The sequence below is a fragment of the Propithecus coquereli genome, unplaced genomic scaffold (assembly GCF_000956105.1).
Source record: "Propithecus coquereli isolate 6110/MARCELLA unplaced genomic scaffold, Pcoq_1.0 Scaffold453, whole genome shotgun sequence".
In the NCBI taxonomy this organism is placed as follows: Eukaryota; Metazoa; Chordata; class Mammalia; order Primates; family Indriidae; genus Propithecus; species Propithecus coquereli.
Genome location: NW_012150319.1, coordinates 351,443 through 378,922, shown reverse-complemented (window position 1 = coordinate 378,922; position 27,480 = coordinate 351,443). Strand labels below are relative to the sequence as shown.

The 27,480-nt window shown below is 34.3% G+C and overlaps 1 protein-coding gene across 1 annotated transcript in view; it reads right to left on the bottom strand.

Moving 5' to 3' along the window:
* The window catches only part of DIAPH3 (diaphanous-related formin 3), a 536,888-nt gene that overhangs the window by 447,969 nt on the left and 61,439 nt on the right, over positions 1-27,480 (bottom strand). The window contains 1 exon segment of the mRNA XM_012654946.1: positions 22,268-22,372. Coding sequence (XP_012510400.1) covers positions 22,268-22,372 — 105 coding nt within the window.

The following is a 27,480-nucleotide window of genomic DNA, read 5'->3' as shown; positions in this document are numbered from 1 at the left end:
ATATATATATATGTTGGATAAGTAAGCAAAAACATATCTCATTATTCAACCAACATTTACTAAATGCAGATATAGCCATAGATATGTAGATATAGATACCTTATCCCATGCTAGGATGAGGAGATATAAAAGTGACTAAGATATGCCATTACCTTAAGCTTATTTCCTTCACAGTAAGTCTATTTGTCATCTTTAATTTATGCTTGAAGGTTAGGATCTTTAATCTTTCTCAACTTCTTTAGTTTGAGCAGTGGAATAAAATATGGCATTCTGCAATCCTGTAGTATAATTTCTGAAGGTAACCAAAACTGTATTACCCTTTTGATATGATTTTATAAGCAATTTCTAAAACTCAATTTCTTTATTCATTTATCTGAATGTTTGAGATTATTTTTTCCTTAAATTCACAAAAGCACAATTCTCTATCCACTTCCCATCATACATGTCAAAAGAATGGTGTAAATACCCTTCCATATTTTAATCCCTACATGTATAATCCTATATATGTATATATACACATGTACAGGGAGAGAGTTCGGTTTCTTTCTTAATGGGATCATCTTATATGATTTCCTGCACCTTGCTTTTTTCAATAACTTACACCTCAAGGAAGTTCCTCAAATTATCAGTATTATTCTAATTCATTCTTTTTAATATGGGCAAAATACTTCGTAATATGGATAACCGTAATTTATTTAGCCATTGCTTTTTGTTTCCAAGTTTTTTTAAAACAGTGACTAATATTGCAGGAAACACATCTTTGTGCATATGTCATCATCTACAGGTGCTTTTATTTCTATGTCATAGAATTCCAGGAGAAGAACTCTTTGGGTCAAAGAGCATGTATGTTTTCCTTTTTCATAGACATTTCAGATAGCTTCCCAAAAATGTTATATCACTCCACAGTTTCATCAACCATGTTCTTTTCCCCCCGACTAGAACAGTAAAAATATTTGAAGTGTACAGTTGCTTTAATTTGAATGTCCATACTGTAAATCTTTACATATGGATTTGTTCTTCATGCGTTGCCTTTTCAGATCTTTAGTCTATTTTTTTGTTGGAGTTCTTTGGTCTTTTTTTTCCAATCAATTTATAAAACCTCATTGTAGGGTACATCTATTAATAGTAACCCTTTGTCAAAATCATTAGAAATATTTTTTACCAGATCTATTATTTGTCTTTTGCCTATGCATAATTTGTCATACAAACAGTTTTAGCTTCTATTTTTAGAGTTGATTATACCTATGTTTTATTTTACAGTTTGAAGATTTCCAATTCTTGGAGAAATCTGCTCTGCAGTCTAAGAAAAGGACATTAACATTCAGAAAGCGGCCAAGGGAAAAGGGGAGAAAGTGTTCTGGCCTCAGACTCTTATTCTAGCCATTCTAAGCCTATCTCTTCCATTCCAGGTATGTAAGCCAATAAAATTTCCCTTTTGTCTCAAATTAGTTCAAGTTAGGCCTCTGTCATAGATGACCAAAAGAGAGTTGACGAACAGTGTCATTTACTTACCCAATTAAACGTGTAAATTTGATATATTGTGATTCTTATAACAGTACTAGAAAATTAGTACTATATAAATTATTTCCCATTCTCACTACCCATGTCCATGTTCCTAAGTCTCCACGTTTATACAAAGAAAATATCACTACATGATTTTGACAAAAACAGAATCTAATTATTTAAGGCACAATAGCTAAAGCTTTTGAAATTTATATATAATTGACAGCATTATTTAAATTACTTCTAAGAACTATAGTGACAAAACGCTTAGAATTTTCTTTTTTTTTTTTTGAGACAGAATTTTCTTAACTAATGTTCACAAAATTTTTATTCTCACTTCCAGATACTGACCTAGAAAGTTATAGATACAATAGCTAATACTTAATTTTAGAAAGTACTTAACAGTTTTGATATTTGTTCTCAGGCCTTAACCTCAGGATCACTTTTGTGTTATTTGCCAGATGGGGATTGTTCTGACCTATTTGTAGCCAAGAATAAGCTGACAGCAAGGTTTTCGTTTCTCTTTATCATCTTCCTTTTCTGTTCATTCTATTCCTCTCCCATCAGGACAGTCTGTATGGATCTATATCATGTCCTTTGGAAGTCTAAGCTTCTATAGATGAGATTCAGAACTGACCATAAGAGAGTTAACATGGCTTCTAAGGCCCACTACCGTTTTCAAACAGAATAGCTCCATATTTATCTTTCAGATATGAGAGGGGAGGGAGGGCTGTATAAGACTTCATTTTTACAAAAGTTTCCTGTACTAAACAGAATTTAAGAACCAGAATTCTGTATTAGTATTTGTTTATATTTTCCAACCCCAAATGGGCCCTCAAGATAGCCTTCAGATATTTTTACTCATATCCCATTTCCTGCAATGCTTATTGAAAATTCATAAGCTCTTTTCAAAATGATCCTTAAATCTGCTCCACTCTGAACACGATTTTGCCCCTGACTTCACTGAGAATAGTGAAGCTACGCAGTATGAACTGACTCAACTTTCCTCTTTGTCAAGGAAACCAGTTTTCTTCTATCTATACTTGCTCTCCCTACCCAGAGAAAAAAGCATGCTTCCTTAAGACTTTTAACCCTAAACCATCAGTCTAATTCCAGCACCTAGTTCCCTCTTTTATCTTCAATCTCTTTCTCTCTAGAGACTCCTTTTCCACAAACCTTTAACCAGACCTACTCTCTCACCCAAAGCTCCCTCAATTTGGCTTCCCCTCAAGCTACTAACTCAATTTTTTCCCATCAGCACCAAACAACGGACCACTGTCAGGTACACATTTACTACCCTCCTTCCTCACTAGACACTCCATAAGACTTCTTAGATTTGGTTACCTTCCCCCATCAACCCTCTCCCAGAGCTGCTTTTACAAATGACGATCAGGAACCTCCTAATCTACAAATTTCTTGCCAGTGTTCACCCACCCATCTCCTAAAGCAAGGCAATGTTGTATTTTCCTACTTGAACTGTCCTCTCCCTAGGCTAACCCATGTAATTTCTTCACTAACTCTCTATATCGCATCTACAAATGTAGCTATACCTGTAACCGTTGGTTACTATGCTTTCCTGGGTTTCCCCTCCAGGCTTTCACTCTCACTCCATCTTTTCTCTCTTCTTGTTAACTTCATCGATAAGTTTTCAACTACACCTTTACACACACGAACGAGAACACTAATCTCTGGCAGGCCCTAATTAATTTTATGAATTTCAGAGGAAAATGTATGCTCCTCCCTGTTCTCTATAGATAAGTACTCGATCAGATTTAACTCTTACGTAAACATTAACATTTCCCTTCAAATAGAGAACTGGGTAGTACTAAAAAACTCTAGATTTATCAAAGAGCACCTTATACTACATGCTGGAGGTTACTAATGGTCTCTAATAAACCTCAGAACAAAAAGAGTTGGAACATAATGAGGACACCATTGAAATAAAAATATCAGAAGGCTGACACAAAAAAATAATTGAAGACTATACCTATAAGTAGTACTGCTAGATGCATTATCTAACATATATGCCAGATACCACATATACAGTAATATTTCATTACTTTCAAAACCACCTTTTGAGGTTGGTATCCTTAACCTCATTTTCCAGAACTGGAAAAAAAAAAAAAGTAACCAAAAATGTTAACAGTCACCTCTGGTGGAGAAATCATGGATCGCCTTCATTTTATTTTTTGTTTATCTGTATTTTCTACAATGATTACACATTACTTTTGAAAAGGTGTGTTAAGATGAAGATACTGAGTTTTCAACTAAGTAGTTGTGGAAGCAGGAATTGTAAATTCAATGGCATTGCCTGGTAAATGAAGGAATCAAAGAATTCAGAAATGGAAAATACTCAGGTATTACCAAATCTAGTCCTGTAATATTTTAGATTAAGAAAATCAGTTTACATAAAACTAAATAAATTCTAAAGCAGACATAAAAATCAGATGAACTATTTCAAGTATAAAATGATAGTTTTCGTATATTTTAATGTACCATTATACCTCTTTCATGAATCAGGTCTCCAGGTTTGCTATATTTTTCATTATGGTGATATTTACAACATTAAGCATTGTAACACAGGTAAATGCTTAATAAACACTATTTGGCAATGATCACAATCTGAACACTTAAATTATTCATAGATTTACGCAGATGTTTCCAAAACTTTAAGTTCTGTAAATAAAAGTGATTCTTAAATGAGTGCCAATTTACTGCAAGAATATAAAATGAATCTGTGTGCTATTCCAAGTCACATTTGAAAGCTTTGCAAACGGCATACTATTAACTCTGCTGATTTGTTTTTATTTTTTCTAATTGAAATGTGGTCCATGTTATCAGGCCATCTGCACTGTAGCAAACGACTTGGTAAACAAGAGAAAAATGGCATTCTCCGTTAGGTACAACATCAGATCTTGTTTCCTCTGAGAAAATATTATTATAGAAGGATAAATATATCCTGGTACCAAGGCTGAAAACTTAGAGAAAGGGAGCCGCAGTAGGAGCAGCTTGTTGCAGCGTTTAGGTTGCCAGCTAAGATGCTGATGAGAGCCCAGGGTCTCTCCCATTAACTCTAGTAAGACAGAGTATTGCATTTTCAACAATGTGCTGGGGCAATAATCCAGCACTTTACCATATACTTAGGGTCCATATGCCAGATTGTACTCTTCTCACCTGCTTATACATTTTGTTTCTACTAAACTGTGAGCTCTCTGAAGTGCTAGAGACCTTTGTCTTATTCACATTAACTTATCCAAGTTTCTTGCACTTAGCAGGAGAAAAAATGGATTATTGTAGCCTAATGATGAAAGAGCAATCATTTAAGTTCATGGTTCACAATTTATCACATCCAGAAGTTTAACGTAATCTGATAGATGGTTGCCCTCCTATTCCCCTAGCTTTTTATCCCACCTTATTCTCTTCCTATATTTTTGTCAAAAAATTTTATTCTGAGACATACACAAAAACACCCAAAACTAAAAGTCACCCCTAATCCCATTATTCCTTTTTGTTTAAGTGCATGAGGAAATCAAAGTTCTTTGCCCCAATTTCTCCAGCCATAGTGTGAGATGACCACTGCAAATGGTTTTACGAGTTTGGTGAGAATCCATCAGGAGTTTTCCCTTACGTGGGCAGATATACACACACGCCCACTCATTCATATATTAATATATGTGTATGGACTCACACACAACTTTCTTTGAACAAAATTGGTTCATACCATACATGTGTTCTTATATATTTTTTTTAATATTGGGTAACTTTCCAAGTCAGATCTAACTCACTCATCTTATTACCTGCATTATCCATCAACTGCATGATCATACTATAAATTACTTAATCATTTCTCTATTAATAGATATTTTGATTGTTTTAAATTTCTTGACACACAGTACTACAAGGAACGCCCTGATATCTAGATGTTTATACTTTCAAGCTATTACTATAAAATAGATTCAAAATAACAGACTGTTACATCAGGAGGGTATACAAGTTTTTATTTCTGTAGATACTGCCAAATTATACTCCCAAAAGGTTGCATTGGCATATATTTCTACATCTTCACCAAACATTTACTGTCAATAATCTTTTTTTAGTTTTTCTATTTTGACAGACACACTAGTTTTAATTTACATATTGAGATTAAACATCTTCTCAAATGGCTGTATGCCATTTGAAATTCTTCTTGGGTAAATTGCCTATACACATTAACTAAATTTATTCCTATTAGGTTATTCGTCTTTTTCTTAATGATGTGTAGGTGTTCTTTAAACATTATTGATACATAGCAAATATTTTCTTTTAGTTTTTTATTTCTTCTAAGTTTGTTTACTACCTCGCTCTCTCCCCTATACTACCTATTCAAAAGTTTTTAACTGTTGTATTAGCAAAGGTACCGATCTTTTCCTTTATAACATCTGGATTCAAACCTACTTTATAACACTCTCTCATTCCAAGACTATTTTAAGTAATATCATCTCAGAATGATATTCTACCTTTCACATAACTATCTAGCCTAGTATGGGGAAGTAAGTTTTTCTTTCTGAAGAGATAGGTCTAATATTACCTCAACCTTAACTAATTTAAAGTTTCTTCCATTCCTCAATGTGTCCAAAATTTCAGACTAAGAAATCTATAGTGATGAACAGGGCTTCGGATCTTCACTATTTTCCCACTTTGTTCCTCATTTCTACCATGCCATCTCATCAGGTTTCTTCTGGTACCTTCAAGGATGGGGGGACTGGGGAGGTAAGATGCAAAAAACTGCTGTAATCAGGTATCATTATTATACCCCGGTGCCACTGTCCTCTGGATGTGACTGATATCCAAGTGTTGACTACATCTTCTGTGGAATGCTCATAAGCGTTGCTCAGAGAGTTCCTTGCTGAAGAACTAGCAGTCCAGCCTACATAGACTCTGTTGGGGTCACCACACATGCAGGTGGTCCCCCTGGATAAAATTCTAAAACAATTCAAAGTCAACCCCTTCTGAAAGGTCCACATCTAGCCAATGTTTTGGCGCAAGTCCAGTTATTCCAACCATAGATCTAATCCTTTTTCCTTGCTCTGCCATAAAAGCAGCTTGAGCAGCCTCTTGCCGTTAGAGGCTACCATCCGTAAATAGAGTAAGGTTCCAATCCCTGTGTCCCCAAACTGGAAGGGATACACATCAACTTCTGGTTCAATCAATCAAATGCCCACCCATTTGTCTCCAGTCCCTCATAAGGGGTTGGAAATGCTGCCACAGAACTCTGATATCTCTCTCTCCAAAGAAAGCCCTTCTATCTTCCATTTCTTTAATAATTGTGAACCTATTCTTATATAGTCTCCAAGTAGATGATAGCCTAACAGTAGCACAATCAGTTTCACAGGCTCTTCTCATGGCTGCATTGTCCTGGCACCTGCTATCCTCAGTCTTTGGGCTTCTGCCAAAACTCTGACATAATAGAAAAAGTCCTAATTAATTTTTCTGCTATAGAAACCTAGTTTTACTATTAAAATATTCCCTTTTAGGCTTTTTCAAAAATCAAAAACACCTTAATATTTTAGCTAAGTGCCGTGTCTTTGGTAGGATATTTTTTTTCCTTTCTCATGATGTCTTCTATTTTCTAAATTTTCTGCAACAATGTATCATTTCTAAAAGAAAAAAACTGCTAAAATTGTTTTATTTTAAATATCTTTATTTAGCACATTCCCCATTAGTGACATTCTTAGCTTAGGTTTTGCTATTAATCTTAAATAAAATTATTTAAAGCCATTCTATTCACTCATCCACTTTTTATTTATATATTTTACATTTAAACGGTATTTGAATTCTGATCATATATTATCAAAAAAAAGCATTACTTCTACAGCATTGTTAATGTGAAAAGTATTTAGAAATCATAGACCTTTTTCACTTAAGTAGACCAGACAAAGCAATAAGATAGTAAGAAATTATTTCACATTGGTGAGCAATCGCTTCATTAAATGACGCTCCATCCTTTTAAGGTGTAGCTTTGATTTTAATAATTTTAAATTTGAGCATCTGAATAAATGAATGATGCTTAGAATGTTACTTGATTACTAAACAAGTAGATGTTAGAATTTCTAATCATTTTGATTAAATAACCTTAGTGTCCTAAGAAAATTCTCAAAAATTACAGGTGAGAATATATAAAGATCGTGAGCTATAAAATCTAAATAGTGAGAAAATAAAACAAGAACACCAGTACCTGTCTGATTCCCCTCTAAAAAATAACCAGGTGAGAAGTATACTTTAGGGGAGATACATTTTGCCAACTATAAGATACACCCAAATCTTAAATTACAGTTAACTTCAGATAATCAAATTAGGAAAGACCAACATATGACCAAAGACCAATATGGGCCTTCCATTAAAATGACCCAAGAAATAATACATTTTTACCAACATCAAGTGAGATCTCAAAATAAAACGAATTTATTTTCAGTACCATACAAAGTGTAACCTCATCAATTTTACTCTAAGAACAGTGAACATGTGCTGGAGAAGGAACCAGTCTGCATGGTACCTGCAAACACGTCCAGAGATCCAAAGTTCTACAGAATTCCACCGAGACTCCCCAGGAAAGGTAGTGCCCAGATATATAAACACAAATATTTTAGTTTGCGATGCAACAGGTATTCTGTGCCTTCATGAAGCTTCTAGTCTATCACATTAATTAAGGAAAAGCACATGACGCTATGAGCACACACAGCAGGATCTAACTTAGTCTAAACATATGCTCCGTTATCTCCACAGTGGATCATCCAACAAACCAAGCAAGCAACTCTCTATCATTTAGCTTTCTCTACAGACTATCTTATGAGGAAAGAAGAGAATAGTATTAACAGAATCTTAAGAGTAATATTTCTGATTATAAATTACTAAAGTGACATTTGGATTTTTATACATCAGTCTCTATCAAGTCTCATCAGTCTCTATAGCTTAGATAGTATACCTGCTCATAAAATGCACACTGAGTCTTAGCATGTTGACCAATCAAGTTTGTGAGCCTCCAAGATCCCCATCACATGTGGACAATGATGGATTTCACAAAGGTAATACTCTTTTACAGATATATCTTGCCTGAACGACACATGACCTTGATACACGTCTTTATGTCTTTTTCCTCCAAGGGCAAGGCACAAAGGCAGAGCCAGAGCATGTCATATCTTACTGAGATCCCTCAAGCACTAATTCAATAGTCAAAACAGCAAATTGAAACTGAATTCTTAATTAAATATGCCTAAAGGGAGAACAACAGCTGGTTGGTGGTACAAAAATAGAAGAACCAGTACAGGCAAGAACAAGAAAGTGTTGAAGTGGGTGAGATGGAGGTCGGCACGAGTGTTGGAGAAATGCAATGGTTACTGCATGTTTGCACATAACCTCAGAACATTTCTGAGTGGGCGTGGTAGGTTCAGTTATAAAGGATAGACTACAATGGGTAATTTAAAATTAAAACTGGGAGAAGTAGAGACTGGAGTATAATTTTTAGAAGAAAACTAATAAAAGATATTTTGAAGTTAAAAGTTTACCTTTAAAAAGGCACCAAGCCCAGAAAGTTTTATAGTTCTTTAAAATAACAAATCATCAAGTAATCTGCAATGTAAACATATTTCAGAATAGAAAAAAAGCATGTTCATTAGTTTATGTCATGAAACTGGCATAGCCAAAATGTGATAGGAATGAAACAAAAAAAGAAACCAAACTGATTTCATTTGTGAATGAGGCAAAATTTTAGCGTTAATATTAAAATATTAATGAAATATTAATACATTATTTTACTTACATTCTCAACTCATACATATTTAAATAAAGTATATTTTAACATTTTAATATATATTAATCTGTATGATACATAAAATGAATATAACAAATATGAGGTAGTAGTACAATGAGCATGTTTATAATAAACAAACTTATATTGGCTCAGGGACATATAATCAACTTTTTAAAAAAATCATTGGGGTAAGTGGTCCAGAAGGAAATAAAACTCAGTGGAAATCAAGCAGTGGGGACAAGGAGGAGAGGATGGGTGAAAACCTACCTAATGGGTACAATGAACACTGTATCTGGGTGATAGGCACACCTGTAACCCTGACTCAAGCATAACAAAACTGATACATGTAACCAAAAACATTTGTATCCCATAATATTTTGGAAAAAAAAAAAGAAATAAGCTGGGACTTGAACTGTTAAGGTATTTTAAGCATTGGCTGTATTCCATACTTTCCCACACCAAACCCCTAGATTTTATAATATAATTTAGTAAACTAAGTCCTAGAGAGTAATAATGAATTTTCTGAAATCACAAAACTGGAAGCAACAAAGCTAGATTCTTGACTACTGGAAACGAAATACAGTCTGCCATTATAAGTAAAATAAACTATTATAAAATACTGTAGAACAGTTTTCATTTTTACTATCTAGAAAAACATAATGCATTCTTTGTTCCTATTTAAAATCATTAACGTTGCTACACTTCAAATAAGACGTCAATGATTTTCTTAGTATTTAAAACAGTATCTAAATACAATTACTCACCATTTTTGTACTTTTTACTGTATGTATAATAAAGCCCTAATGTCCATAACATTTTACAATGTGTTGCAGAAATTGATGAGTTTAATTAGTTAATGTGCACGGATCAATTTGAAATAAATTGAAAATGAACACACCATACACTCTACTTAATCTTGTGAGAGTCTTATTTCAGAATTCACTTTCTAATTTGAAACCCAGTACGTTATATTTTAAACTAATAACTAGAAAACTTTCTTTTATATTTCATCAGCTTAAAATAAAAGCAACTTAAGGTAGGTAGAGTTTTACCAGTCAAGTGGGTCTGACCACATGAGTAAAACACAGTCCTATGCTTCTATAATCTAAGCCAACTCATTTGGCTTGTTTTTCATACTCATTTTTTTCTTCTTAAAAATGTGGGTGAAATAACATTACACTTTCTGTCTATAGAAAAATTTTTAAATGAATTACAGGCGCAAAAGGTAGACAAACTAATTGGCAGACAAATGAAATAACAAAGGAAATAATCATTCAGTGTCAATTCTAGTTGGGCAAGGATGGCATGGAACTATATATACTTAATTCAAATAATACACATTTATTCTAAGTAATACAAGTATCTTCACAAGGGATCACACATCACTTTTCATGTCGAACCATTTTAAAACAGAAGGTGATAAAAACTCTCAGATGTCTGTGCACTCCATTTACATGGAGTACATCACTATAATTTTTTTAAATGCATTCATATTCAAATCTGAGAAACATGATTCTGAGCTCATCAGGCCTGCTTAATTACACTAACATCTGCAATCAATTTAAATTCTTTAAGATAGTCTTTCACAGCGTTTGAAGTGATTTCACGCTGTGATAGATTTAACACACTCACTAATTCATAGACACACACAAGCAGATGAGACCTATTTTTCCAGGGGTGGGGTATAGTACCAAAGGGCAGTTTGAATTTTCCCACTATCAATGGGATACAGAGAAAAGACGCATCCCGCATAACTTAATTGAAACTACATGAGGAGATGATAGCACTGCACAAGCATAGCACAGAAATTAAGCCTAAAACTGGTGTTTTGTTTAAATCTATTTGTAGGTCATGGTCCATTAAGAGGTCTGATGAAAGTTTACAGATGAAATAAACATCAAAACCTTGAGCTATCAGTTAAAGTTACATAGAAAAATGTCATGCCTTTCTTCCCTAAAACTTGGGGGTGGGGATGCTAATAACCCTGAATTGTTTTTTAACCAAACACATAAATTGGCATTGAATAAAGAAAAGAATATGAAATTCAAAACCAGAAGACTGTAGGATCTGGGCAGATGGCAACAGGAGTATAGTTTTGAAAACTCCCTGGATAACCACAGAAAGAGACAAAATAATAGCAAAATCAAAAAACCCAATAATATTGAACAACAAAGCATCTTCACCACAATCCTCAAAATACAGGCAGCTGGAGAAAAATCACCAGCCACAATATCTGCACAGTAGCAACATTTGTGTGGGAAGATGCAGAGGAAAACAACAGAGCACCTAATGAACATGAAAATAAGAGAACCCCAAAATGGTCCAGAGGTATTCACTGTACATCTCAGAAGGTTTATTTAAGAACAGCAGCTAAAACTGGGAGGAGTTTGGCCCACTCCACGTGAGCGTGAGTACATGAGGCCCAGAAAAGATCTGTAGAGGCTAAAGCAGTCTATGTCCCATGACTATCAACACTGAGGTGACGTGCCAAGGTTCCTTTCCAGGACAGGACCCCACATTCGGGACAAAGTGCTAAGAGTGAAATCAAAATTAAGCAGAACATTCCTACAAAAGAGGAAAGATACCTACCTCAAAGACAAACCCATAAATCAAACTATAACTTACAAGTTCAAAATGGGCTACGAGACATTAAGAGAATGTATAAGACGTGAAAAAATATTTAAGGCAGAGTAAGATAAACTCAGAAATGAAGTGAAGAAACTCAAGGAAAAAATAGAAATAAAAAAAAATCGTTTCAGAAACAAAACTAGAAGGAACACAAGGATAAACAATGTCATAAGTAATTCAGGCTGAAATAAATGAAATTTTTAAAAAATCAAAAAGAAATGAAAAATAAGATGAAAAGAATTTGGGAGAAAGTAGCATATTAAAGATAAATAAAAATCCAACATACAGATAATAAAAGTCCTGAAAAGAAGAATATGTCCGCTAAATTTAACCAAAAAAAAAAAAAAAAAAATTTAAAAAGTACACAATGAAAGAGCATAGTGCATACTTGATAATCTCAACTCAGACATCCAGATAAGAGACAATAACCTATGAGGAATAAAAATCAGTTATTAGTTGACTTTTTCACAGCAATGGTCTCATGCCTTTTGCTAGAAATAGTATAATTTATTCAAGTTCCTAAGGAAAAAAACTATGAACCAAAGGTTTTATATCTAGCAAAACTGACTCTCAACAATAAAGGGCATATACTGTTATCAACATGCAAAATTCAGGGAATATTATTTTCATGAGTCCTTCTGAGGCATCTACTAAAGACCAAACTTCAAACAAACAAAATGTCTAAAGAAATATCAACATAAGGACTGGTGGTGAGCGTTAAAATTCAGTTACTCATAGATAAAATGAGGTCTGAAAGGAAGAGAGTGAATGTAATGGCTATATGCTCAATGTAGATATAATACAACAAAAACATCAATTATAGATGGCGACAGCCTATGCAAAAGAAAAACTTTTTAAATACACACACTTTTTTCTTTTTCTATCTCTGCACTAAAAAGGTCTGGAAATAGCAACAAACCCACTAGCAAGAAGGGCAATAAGCATTCTTGGGTCCCACACTGTAGTCTTGAAATATCATTCCCCACTAAAGGAAATGACTGATTAGACGTCTAGTATGGGAAATATACAAAAGGAGCTGGATCATCTTACATTACCAGGTAGAAGTGAAACAATCCAAAGCTATTAGGGTCGGATCAAAATGATTAGGGGCCAACTAGATAAGATCCCACTGGCCAAAGATGGGACAATCTGAGCTTCACTAACAGTAATAATGCATAAATTCTTAATGATATTAAAAATGAGTGGTTGCCTCCAGAGGATGATAGAGACTCAATCCAATATCTTGAAAACTGGCAATAAAGGGAAAGAATCAAGCATTTGTCCTAAATTTCCTTTATCACTAAGTAACTAAGCAGTATTTGAGAGAAAATATCTCTTTATAAAAGAGGCATTTCAACTAAGAATGAAAATGAAATTATAGAATTTTAATTGCAAACAATATGTAAATACCTATGAAAGAAAATAACATTTCCTACGGTCTTGCTGAAGGGAACAAACCTGAGTCTGATCAAGCCTCTGAATATAGCTGCCACTTTGCAGGAAATACAGAGGACAGAGAAACATGTTAATTTTACCATGAGTATGCAAATCAGCACAATCCAGAAAGTCTAGGATAAAATAAAGGAATGGATGAGAAACCTGAAGATTAGAAAAGACTTGAAGATATTCCAAATTTTAAAATATAAGCAAGAATAAACTATGGCGTCTGAGGATGTCCTTGTGAGCAAAAAAAAAAACTCAAGGTAGTAATTCCCACGAAAGTCAAGATAGTGATTGCTTAGGAGAAAATATACACAGATCTGAAGGGACTGGGACAAGGTAGCTGGAGGGTTTTCTGGGGTGGCTGGCAAGGTTCTGTTAATTAATCTAGGTGGTGTTCCCCTTATGATAATTCATTAAGCTACACATTTGTTTTTTAATGTTTTCTATAACTGTGTTTTATTTCACAAAGAGTTAAAAAAAATCTGAAACCCTACAGCATTAATTTGGGGATGTCACATACTCCCTGGACCCTTCCCTCATTTGCATCTCACTTGGAGATATTCTAAGATATATTCCAGACCTAAGGTAAATAAAAAACAAACTAATATCTACTAATGTCTACTAAACAACAGAGTTTAACAAAGTCATCCTTAACAAAAATAATGCCAGAAAATGATTCTAAATTCACTGAAACAGTGCAATATAATTTTCCAAGAAAAATTCCACAAATAAAATCTAATGTAACAGCTAACACACAAGGAATAGTCAAAACTTAAGATTGTCTGAATTTATATTCAGACTATTTTGTTTACACACCTCAATGAATCCCAGACATATCCCTAATTTACTTAATTTACTCTGGAAGGCTTTCTGATAATGAAGGGATTTAAAAATAATTTTGTATCACATTGACAATAAGAAGCTATACCAACCATATTTATTTTCTTCAGGGTTATGGAGGAAACCTCTATATTGTACCAGTTAAGAAACGGTAATAAATCGGGAAACCATAAGATTGGGAACAAATGCCTTCTGATTAACCCATTAAAGATTTTTTTTAAGTATGTGTAGAATTTATTCCCTTCAAGAATAACTAAGAACTGAAAGAATATCCCTTAAGTTCAAAACAACTTAAGCGTTTAAGTTTAACGCTACCAACTAGGAAAATGAATCAGTTCACTGAAGCTTTAAAACCAGGCATATTCTTCTCCTCCTTGCTGATACCTGCTCTATTGGGCATCTTTTTCTAAAACACAGTAAGTTCTTCTCTGTTAAAGTAGTTGACCTTCCGCTTGATGATTTCTACACATGGCCAAGTGCCACAGAGAACTCCTTAATAGCTACAGTATGTATGCCACTTGAACACTCATTTTGATGTTGTACATATGGCAAGCTAGCCTTGAAGCCTCGGTGGCTAAATAACAGAATTTCATTAGTAAATAGGACAGCTTAGCCTTTCAATTCTATCAACTCCTAGTCTCTTGCTGAATTAATGTTATGCTAAAAGACATCTGGTGATGAGGTCCATCTTCTATAGCCCAGTAGTTGTCATTCTTGGCTGCACACTGAAATCACCAGTAGAGCTTCACTCAATATTGATGCCTGGGTCTCATGCACAGGAATTGGTCTATGCAACTATTAAAAAGAAGAGCCTGCACATTGAGATATTTAAATACCCCAGAGTGATGATTCTACTCAATATCAAGACTGAGAGCTATTGTTCCTGGCTACTTCTTTTTTCTCATTTCATCAATTACCTATCCTCTTTGCTCATTGAAAGACAGTTGTACGTATATAGCACTTTTAGTTTTTCACATTTTCTTTCAGAAGTGTTCCTTCTTTCAAAAGCTTCTTTATATATGGATATTTTCTCATCACTTTAATTTTCATCATAATCACATGCCTCTTCTTGCTGGCACTTCCAAAGTTATCACTACATTTATGGTTAACAGACATGATAAGTTTAATTATGTTCATAAAAATCTAAAATGTAAGTATGAGCATAGAAAAATGTCTTAGGCCAAGAAACAACTCAATAACCAAGTTAAAAAACAACCTCAGATAGACCTCTAATGATAATAATTGGTGTAAGTATCATTAACCAACTCAGTAAATTATAGTTTTTCTATATCTGGTGAATCCTTTAAAAAAATCCTGCAATAAAAGAAAAGGTATCTTAACTACCAATAAGATTTTTTTTTTTTTTTTTTTTTTTTTTTTTTTTGAGACAGAGTCTCACTCTTTTTGCCTGGGCTGGAGTGCCGTGGCGTCAGCCTAGCTCACAGCAACCCTGAACTCCTGGGCTCAAGCAATCCCTCTGCCTCAGCCTCCTGAGTAGCTGGGACTACAGGCATGCACCACCATGCCAGGCTAATTTTTTTCTATATAGTTTTAGTTGTCCAATTAATTTCTTTCTATTTTTAGTAGAGACGGGGTCTCGCTCTTGCTCAGGCTGGTCTCGAACTCCTGAGCTCAAGCAATCCGCCCACCTCAGCCTCCCAGAGTGCTAGGATTACAGGCATGAGCCACCGCGCCCGGCCACCAATAAGATTTTTAAAAGATCAAAACATACAATTCTAATTTTAGCCTAATATAATCTCTTCATATAAAAAAAGATCAGTTTCTTCCTACCTAAACAAAAACACAATGCAGTAATAGTAGAGAACATTAAACACCACAAGGGCTGCCCAGAAACAATTCATAAGGAATATGGGAGAATCTGTGTTGTTGGAAGAGCATTTTAATTGTGCATAAATAAAACCTATCCTATATAGGCACAAATGGAAATTAAAGTGCCAGATACATTATTAGGAAATAGTCTTAACAAGAAATTGGTTCATCACCCTGAGGCTCTGAAATTTTCTCCTAGCCAGCAAGCAAGACCTGGGGACAAACAGATGAAGTATCAAAAGCGAGGGCATTGTTATTAGATACTTCTAATACGAACCACTGATTTTTACTAAGTTTTTGTGTTATAGAGAAGCTTTTATCAAATCCCCAACCTAAAATACAAGCCAAAACATAATCCATCTTAACTTTAAAAATAATGGATGAAACTGTGGTTCATCTAAGTTTCTAGTGGTTAAAATATAAACCTCTTTAAATAATAACAACAAAAAATGAGAGAAAATAAAACAAACACGATTTACTTGGATCTAATATTGCTTTCCAAAATTAATATTTAAAACTGTAATTCTGAGAAAGAAAAAAAGACACTGAAAGGTATTAAAATGCCCTCACTAATATTACAATATTAACAAATTAATGCTAAAACTAAAATCAATTCCAGATTTTTCATTTAGAAGAAATATAATTGTCCTTTGGTGTCTATGGGGGATTGGCTCCAGGACCTCTCATGGATACCAGAATCTGTGGATGCTCAAGTCCCTGATATAAAATTACATAGTATTTGTATATAATCTAGTCACATCCTCCTGTATACTACCTAATACAATGTAAATGCTATGTAAATAATCGTTACATTACAATGTTTAGGAAGTAATGACAAGGAAAAAAGTCTGTAGATATTCAGTACAGATGCAACTTTTTTCCCAAATATTTTCAATCCACAGTTGGTTGAATCCACAGATACAGAACCCACAGTACAGTGGGGCAAATGTATACACAAATCTGAATATATGACTAATATTTTTTCAAAACATAGTTCTTTTCTGATCAGACTATACCTAGAAGGATGATATTATGGAATACCATGTCCTCTATACTTGAAGACATTATGCCCTACAGAGCTGGAACAATGGTACCATGATAAGACTTTTCAAAATACTTTTAAGTACTATATTATACATACATATATATTAATATATATATACATACACACAAATATATACATATACATACACACATGCATCAGAAACTATAATCCTACACTTATAAACTCAATTTAGACTCAGTCATTTCAACATACTGTTGTTATAGTCTTTTGAATATTAAAAAAGACTATTAACTTTTGTTACAGTCTTTCTATGTACCTTTCAAAGTTATGTCCTCTAATACTTGATATTTAACTTTCTTATTTAAAAAGTCTGGGCAAGAACTACAACAATACTTAAGGAAAGGTTCAAACAATAAAGTTAAACTTTACCCAAACTTTTTCAATAAATGCCTCAGAAAAGCCCTCACATTCACTGAGAAACCAGCTTGACTAGGAAAGAAAAAAATTGAAAAAGTCAGAGGAGCTAGCGAACTTGTCTAAGCACTTATAAAAGAAGAGTTCTGTTTCTTCCCCTGGAAAAAAATCAAAAGGGAAGAAACTAAAAATAAATAGAAAACAAAGGATAGATGTTCTAATTAAGACTCTTAGAAATAAATACAAGATTAGGTCGTCCTTGTCAGATACCGGCCCACCTAAAATAAGCGTGTTATTGCAGCTATAATACAGATGCCAATGACACATACATGAGGGGAGCTGGGCAGCCTTTTAACAACCTCTGATTCCAAGCTACTGTATCCAGAAGGGCTTGTAACTAGAAGTAGAAATTTCGAAGAGAAATTTTTAAAGCATTTTATACACATCTAATGGTACAGCCAAAAAATGCCAACATATAACAGACCAGTTATAATCTGAATGTAAGTAAACTGTTTGGACCGTTGCATCATCTTGATCAACAAAAATAAATTGGGGGGAAAAGAGAACTACTAAAGCACTGACAAGCAAATGCTCATCTCTGCTGAGGGGTTCTCAGAGATATAATAAATCTGTTACACTACATAGCATGAAATAGAATTTCCCTCAAAATCTCTTTATACTTCTCTCACTATCTCCCAGAAACCCCACGTCCCCACAGACAACCAGACCTCTTTCTAGTCCTCCTTTCCTGTCTCTCAAACTTGGCCTTCCTGATTCTCCCGCCTCACTCCCTCTTCCCCTTCTGAGCCTCTTCCTCTTTCAAACATCTTCTGCTCCTTTCAAGGGTTTGCTTCCACTTTTCAGGGATACAGGGTATGGCCTCTCAGGACTTCTCTAGTTTTTATTGCCACAGCTTACCTTAAGAAACCTAAAAGCAGAACAGCAAATATAATAGAAGACTCCTTCCTCTTGACAGATAGGAAAGGTATAACGTACTTTTTATTTTTACTAATCCTTTGTGATGGGGGGGGGAAGTATCTTAGTGATCTAAATCCTATTCTGAACAGGAATCCTCTTTAATACATTCTTTAATTGTGCATAAATTAATCCATGGTCTCCCATCAACCCCATTATGAGAGACTTTATCACATTATCCAGATATACCCAGAGACAGCTCACCCTGAATACAACTCAAGTGCACACAAGAAAATAAGTACCAACATAAACACTGGTATCACAGACCTAGGATATGATGCATTCATCCCAAAAAGAAAAGGGGAAAAAGGAAACAACTCTATTAGGATATATCTCCTGAGCTTGGTTTGTCCACTCAAACACAAGAATCTTGACTACAAAAAATCATCTTTTAACAATATCTGAGTGCTTTAAGCATTTTAAAAGAAGATAAGGATTAAAAATAATTAAACCACAATAAAGAATGAGAACAATACTCAAGGTCAGGTTAAGTGTTAATATTAAAGACATGTATATAGATTTGTATATTTAAATTTTAATTCCCTTCTATTTATAAAATAGTGAAAATCCTTAGACAGTTGTGGCTTAAGAGACCATGCTCTGTTGTAGTCCAGAATGTTCTTCTAGTATTGTTTGGGAACTATGGATCCTCTTCCATTTTGCTTCTCATAGCACATCCTACCTTGAAGGTCCTTACAGTAACTGCACCATAATCTCACCCTCCAGGTGTGTAATCAAACAAAAGTTAAGTCTTGATTCTTTCTGAAAGATGTTTTCTCCAATAAACTTTCTACTAAACATCTGAGTTGAGTAATTTGCCAGGGTATGATCATAGGGCCTTGTACCACCTCTCTCATCTATGCTCTGAGTGAGCATATACCGGTGACGGGAAGGTCCTAAGACGTTCCTTTGAATGGAAACAGTAATTTCCAGAGTGAATTAGAGAGATACAAAATAGGCAAAAACATATGTGGATGTTATACCAGGATGCTTATAGCAGCAAAGAAAAAGCCTGAAGCAGCTTCAGTAAGAACATGCATCACCTCATATAATGAAGAGTCTGGAGACAGGACTGCATTAAGCCAGAGCAGCAGCACCATGATGTCAAGCATCCCATAACCTCTCACAATTGTATCCAACGGCAGAAAAAAGTGGCTCTCCTGCACAAGATCCTTTCATAAAGGAGAAAAACCTTTCTCAGAATCCCCCCAGCAGATATGCCCACTAGATTATACTGCACAAACCTGGATCACATACCCATTCCCCTAAAAAGTTTAAAAAAAATGCATATCTGGTATTTTCAGCCTCTAAATATGATACTTTCTTAATAAAATTATAATAATCCTTCCTAACTGCATAACTTCAGTTTTTTTTTCTTTGGCCACCAAAACCCAAACTTACTAAGGTCTTGAAAATAACCTAGTCTGATTGATGATATTTTTTTTTTTTTAAATATTCTAAAAACCGACCTTACCTACTTTAGGCCTACTTTGAGGAATAATGTTTCTAAAGCATTTTCAAACCATAAACTGTAGGAATCAGTACTACTTTCCAAAATATAATATTAGTGTTTATACACAGAAGAGAACCTCAAAGCAAATTCTAATCCTAAAGTCATAAAAGTGTATCTTTTCTATCCTCTATCCTTTTCATATTCTCTCTAGAACAACCAATCTATGAAATTTTATTCTGTTTTTCTCAGAGTAACTTTTTCAATAGCCACTGACATAAATAAAGTGGCATGACAAAGTCTGTACCCTGGAGTTAATAAAATGTGTTTCTACTTTCAGCACGAAAATAAATGACTGGTCAGCTTGAACTTTCCATAATGTTAACCATCTGCCAAATTATTCAGAACCTTCCTAGGAACAGCCACGATCCTCCACACACTAATTAAATGAGTCAATGCTGTAATCACACTTTAGATAACTAATCTATTTCAATCCTGATAATTTAATTACCTAATTCTGATAAACAAATTCCAATCTTAGTCCAAAATGATTAAAGTTAAAAATTAGTGAATGCAAACTCAAATAGTGCCACTATAACAAAGTTCGAAATGGTTAGCTTGACTCTTAAAAGTCTATTTATTATCTCAAATTCAAGAATTAAAATGCACTATTATGCCAAGGTTTTCTAAACCAGTTCTAACTGATGTAGCATCTCTTGTAACTACAGTAAATGAATTCGTGCTTGTTAGATTTAAAACTCCCCAACAGGATAGTCGTCACTGACTATACAAAACATTTACAAAGACAAAAAAAATTGCTTTTTTTTTTCCCCACATCACATTTCACCTCCTCTACATGTGTTTGTGTGTTTCTATTATGTGTCCAATGCTGCTCTACAAGACACACTGATAAACCATCTTGGTGCCCCCATGGTCAGTGCCTAAAATACTGCCTGACATATAGGCACTTAATAAACATGTGTTGAATGAACAAATAAATGCCTTAGAAATGTGGACTCACAAATAGCAAATTTGTATTTTCACTAATATACTTCTTCCTATATTTTCAATTAAGGTATAATGAACAAATCACAAAGCAAAATAAACAATTACTACCACCACCACTGCTACTACAGAAGGCAGCCATCCATTGTAAAATGTTATGTTCTAATTGTGGAATAAACAATTTGATACTGATAATAAGTCCATGATGTAGGTATTCCCATTTTATAGATGAGGAAAATAAGAATCACAAAGGTAAAAGAAGACACCCAAGGTCAAACAGAGGATAAATAAGCAGATTGAAAACACCAGAGCTCTGATTCCTAAATCCCCAATGCCAATTTGTGATAGCTAAGTATCACTGACGGACAAAAGCAATTAGTATCGATGTCACAATAGCAGGATCCAGAGCCCATCTATATAAGGAGCTAGAAAAGGCACAGTACACACAGTGAGTTCCAGACCTGAAATCAAGCTGCCAAAACATGAGACATGTTTAAAAATTAAACATCATTTGAGTTTTTCTTCCAAAAGAAATACCTCAGAGTCACTGACTGGTCTAGTAGGTAAATGGAGTTAAAATATAAATAACTTATGTTCTTGTAACCTGGCCTTAGGTTAAAGTATACAATGAAAACTAGTGTGTTAAGCTACTTTTCTAATCCAATTCCATTTTAAATTCAGCCAAAATCATTTTCTACTGTTGTTCTACTGATTGCTTCTTCATTGGCTTCCATTTTATAGTCTTCATCCAATCCATTTATTCACAATTTGTATATTATTAGCCAAGCTCATTTGTTGTTCCATGAAATAAATGCAATTGATTCTGTGTGCCAGTCATGGTTTCTTAAACATTTAGTCATTACTTCCACCCACACATTTTATGTTCCCCGGGAAAATTGGCAGCCATGTGGAGGCTTTAGGCTCCTTTCAATACCTATATTTATAATTTGTTACAAGATAATTTTATCCATAGGGAAACTCACATTAAAGATATGCCTCTAAGCCACTATTATGTATGTGATTTAGGTAGTTAGAATAAAATCATTCTCACTTTTCTATAATACAAATATTATCCCTGTTTATAAATAACATTAGCAATCAATAACCATCTTAATTTGGTAATGAGGAAAAGTGTCTTAGTGTAGACCCACCACAGTGTTTCTTAGCAATGTAACTGGCTAAAAAAACAAAAGTAGTTTAGAAGTTATAAGATGAGAAATATTTTTAAATTAAATAATTTATTATAATACTCATGCTCTTAATTATAAATTCAAAAGCCCTCTGATTACGGTTGCACACAAACTTAAGCACTTCGTTAGACAAATGCATTGTTTTCCATACTACAACATGTTTCAGCTCTATTTTTCAACTTGACAGTTTTACTTACTGTCTTAGAAGCAGTATTTATGTACTGCATCACCATTTCTTTTTTGATACTGAAGTCCTTTTCCCGCAATGGTGCCTTTTTATCTTCATTTAAATTCATATCTTCCTGGAAAACACAATTAAAACGCCTCATTTTAGAATCTCAGTAGAGCAGCAATTCTACATACACTATGAACAGAAAAATCAATAATTTGTGACTAGAGCAGCATTAATTGTTTTGGAATGATTTACGTGTAGTTCTGCCTGGAGGAAGAAAAGAGAAAAGAGCTGGAGAGACAGAAAAAAGTATTCTAGATCATTTTAATACGTAAAACACTTACTTTTTAAATTCACAGCAGGTTAGTAAAATTATATTCACATCACAATAGGTATTTGACAGTTGCAAATTTCTGCCATTCATAAGGTCATTAGGATTCACAATTTCAATATATTTATTTTTACAACAGCTGTATGTGACGCTTTCTTGTACCACTTTGAAAGAGCTGCTCCATGTACCATAAAAATTAAAAAGTAAATGAACCAACCACTTTCTAGATTCTCATAGCTATAAGCACATATCATCAAATATCTAATACTGATCCTAGCAAAAGACAAAGCATTCTACAGTTTTGTCTTTTCCCCATCCCTATTAAAAACATTAACCAGTTTATTTATCGAATGTTCTAACTCACATAAAAGTTACACTCATAAAAACAAGTGCCACCTAAAAATCTAACATTTCTCAACAGCACCAACCAAAATAAGGGTTTAAGTATCCTAGATCTTGCTACAGGCCCAATTTCAGCTAAAAATACAAGTATGTCCATATAAATACAAGAATTGCTATCAGTTAAGTTGTTCACATAAGATGCTGTTCTGGCAAAGGACAGGGAGCCTGCAGTCAGACAGAAATGGCGGATGGAGAAGGGCAGTTCAAATGCATTTCCTCCTGATCTTAGTCCTAGGGGTTTTTGTGATAGGCAGAGTAAAACACCTGAATGTATGTAAACCACATATCTACTCGGAATGTATATAAACTACATATCTACTCAGAATGGACCCATAAAAATCAGGACTTTGGATTACCAATGGAACAGAGCAAGTTCAATTTCTTCCAAGTTTCATAAGGGTGCTACAGTCATCAGATAACCATAGTTTATGCCTTTAGCTGACACAGTTTTTGGCTACCAAACCCTTCAAGCACTTAAAAATCAAAATTCCCTTCATTTTACCTTGATAGAAATATTTAAGTTCTCAGAAGGTGTTCCATTTGACACTCCAATAAAATGTAGTAATTAGTAACGTCACTCTTGCCATTCTAGTTAGAAACAATCTATTATTCGAATAATGGTTTGTTTCAGTTCATGTTTTTCTCTAAGCTAGTGATTCTCAGTGGCTTAAAAACACCTGGAAGCATCCTGGAAATTTTGGAAATTTCTGGAGGCATTTTGGTTGTTAAAATGACTGAGGTGATGCTACCAGCATTTACAGGAGTAAGATATGCTATACATTCCACAGTTAGTCTTACACAACAAAAACTGTCTTGTGCCCCACAGAGTTACACATCTAAAGAAAAAAGAAAAAAACAGAGAGAGAAGGAATCATAATTATCTAAGCCTAGACTCTAACTCAATGGAATTAAAATGTAAAATGGAATTAGTGTGTAACTTGTTACATAATACTTTGTATCTCATGGTTTTAATATACATTGAATTTTACAAGAATCCAACTATTCTATAAATTATGGTTACACTGTGTTTGTTTTTTTTTAAGCTTTACCAACAGTTGTACTTCATTTCTGAAATTTAGGTACACTGTATAGACACAAAATAATACCACAGCTACAGATTTTAAAACAGCCCTAAAATAGTTTACTTTAATATATCAACATATTGATATATGTGTTCATTAAATACCTACTATAGATAAAATATTGAACAGAAAACACACAGAAGACATAATTATAAAAGTCATGACGAGTAATTTCAATGAGGCTAAAATTTCAGTGGATATATGAAAAAATCTTATCAGTTGGCTTTTGGGCCGAATATATCTCATTCAAAAAAATTATTAGTCACCAAATCAAAACTTTAGTGTCTGAGGAGCCTACTATTGTTTCTAATGTTAAAGTTCTATTAATACATTAGCATCATACCTTATGAATTACTTCATTTATAGCATTACCTTCATATACACATGCTCCTCAACTTACAATGTGGTTATAGCCTAATAAAGCCATCATAAATTGAAAATAATCTTAAGTTGAAAATGCATTTAATACACCTAACCGATCGAACATCAGTAGCTTAGCCTAGCTTACCTGAAATTTAGTAAATGTTCAGAACGCTTACATTAGCCTACAATTGGGCAATATCATCTAACACAAACCCTATTTTATAATAAAGTGTTGAATATTATACACACATGGGCATTCTGTAGACATGATGGGATGAGAAAACACAAAACACAATATCCAAAAAACACAGGCAACATGGTATATTATAGAGTATCAGTTGTTTACCCTCATGATTACCTGGCTGACTGGGAGCTGGCAGCTAGCTGTGGCCACCCAGCATCACAAGAAAGTAGCATATTGCAGCTAGCCTAGGAAAAGATCAAAATTCAAAGTACAGTTTCTACTGACTGTTTCACTTTCTCAACATTCTAAAGTTGAAAAGTTGTTAAGTCAAACCATGGTAAGTAAGAGACCGTCTGTACACGTTTAGACACAGTTCTGCCAGGAGAAATTAGAAGCTGTAATATCAAAATATAATTTTCCTTTGGTCGATTACTTTCTAATTAAAACCTATACCTAAATTGAATCACTGTGTTTACTGCGCTAGTTTGACTGGCACTAGGGATAGATTTTAGAGTTGCAGAGAATAAATACTGCGAAAAAAAATTTTTTTAATTCAATATAAAGGAACATATGTAGGTCATCAAAAAAGACCTGAGTTAAAAAGACCAAATTGATCTGATACCAGAAAATAAGAAAAAGTATTCCAAAAAAAAGAAAAGAAAAGAAAAGAAAAAGGAAAAGATATCAAAAGGACACAAAAGCCAGCCTGCAAGAGCTATAAATGGCCAAACTAGAAAAATTTGAGAAACCAATTAATAATATTAGATTATAACCCAAAGAATAAAATGAATGAAGGACATATTTTGAGACTGCAAATATCCTGTTTTGTTTGATTACAAAGGGAAAAATAGCAGAGAAACCCAGCAGACACTACTTTAACAAAATGGTCCAGGCTAACGCCATCAATCATAGGACATACTGATACCACATGCCCCCTGGTATGATATACTAAGAAGTGTTTATCATCTTTGTGGTATTCATATCTATGAATACTGCCAAAAATATACTTCAAGCTAATCACAAGAGGAAAAAAAAAAAAAAATCAAACTCAAATTGAAAGCATTCTACAAAATTACTAACCAGGATTTTTCAAAAGATCAAGGTCATGAAAGACAAGGAACCCCCCCAAATAAAACCTAAATTTAAAAATAGGTTTGTGGAGTACTTGGTTACAGTAAATATACGCTGAATTGATGACAGGAGCTTGGGGCGGGGAGCGGGGAGTAAAGAAACCACAAACAAGACAAATCCAAGGCTACTGAAAGAAAGGATTAGGTAAGACACAAGTAAAAAAAATTCCATTCAAAATGCAAACTTCTCAGGTTGCTCACATTTCCTCCCATTTTCATTCCAAACCTGCTCTGTGAACCATCCTTCTCACCCATTCTTACAACAACCTTTTCACAAAGACCCCTAATAGTCCCGTAATGTTAAATAACGGTTAAATTCTTGAGCCAGGCACTGTGCTAAACACTTAATATAATTATTATTTATTTAATCCTCACTAATAACCATTTGAGGTATCCCCTCTTTATTGATCAGAGAGCTGAGGTTTAGGAAAATTCTTTAAGTTGACCATCATCCTATAGCTTAGATTTGAACTCTGGTGTATCTTAACTTCCCATTCCTATTTCCATATCATTTATCTCCATTATCATCTAAAATTCCATTTTCTTGGGGGCTAATACTATCTGACTGAACACTTACATTGCCAATCCCTGGGGGTGATTCCTCTGACACCCAATGCCTTGCTATCACCCACGATGGCCCCAGAGTGTCCTTGGCTTCCTCACCACCAGCAAACTGGGCTTCTCTACCATCCTGAGCCCCAGTCCTTGTGACCACACTTGGACCTTCTCATTATCTAAAAACTGCTCCAATTCAGACATCTCCAAGATCTCCATGATCCTTATCTCTGACCTCAATCTTTCATCTTTTCACAGTTCCTACTCCCAGACCACCTGTTTCTTGACCCCAATAAAACCTCCAGTTTCTTGACCCTTCCATTTTCTCCAGTGCAGGCCAATTCTTTGATTCACCAGTTCTTACAACATTTATGGGAAATCCTACTGGTCTCGTCTTTTCACATTCCCTAAGGTACTTAATTTAAACTTTTGCTATTCTCCAGGAATTATGAAACTACCACTTCCACCTATCATTCTCAGTCAGCAAATTTCAATGCCCTCTATGAAAAGAAAGCTATCATTCAATTTCCTGTTTACTGTTTTACCAATTTATTTGCACATAATCTGTTTCCCTAACGATCCCTGCATCAATTCAAAGACAATCCCATTCATTTATGCTTGGGATCCTCTTTCCTCCCACCTCCTAAAAAGGGCATTGCACGTCAATTGTCCTGTTCTAATATATTTTATTAAATTCTTCTCAGGTGGGTATCAGTATATAAACATGTTAATCTTTAATGGATTAAAATTAAAGGAAAAAAAGAATAGCCTTCCTTCAATTCTAGCTCTCCTTTACATGTGACTTTCTCCTTCTCCCTCACAGATAACTTCTAAAATAAATTTTTCTATACTTGCTGCCTTTCATATCACATAGACCACAGTGATCACTTTTCAAATATTTGTTGGATAAATTGAAGACAAACATATGAGATGCAGGTAATTTTATGGTAGATGGAACTGGAGCTAGAGATAATACTCACAGCTCTAGCCTAGAACACTGAGCAACTGCTGCTCCTAGAAGATTCTCAAGAATCTTCAGACAATAGTGACAGGAATGAGTTGTAGCTCCAGAAGTAGAAATATTCAAGCAGTGGTATTGACACAGGGCCAGCCAAGCTAAAATCTATCACTCTTTCAGGAAATACTAACAGAACCATACAAAACCTCAGTGACCTAGAACAGGGTCAGTGT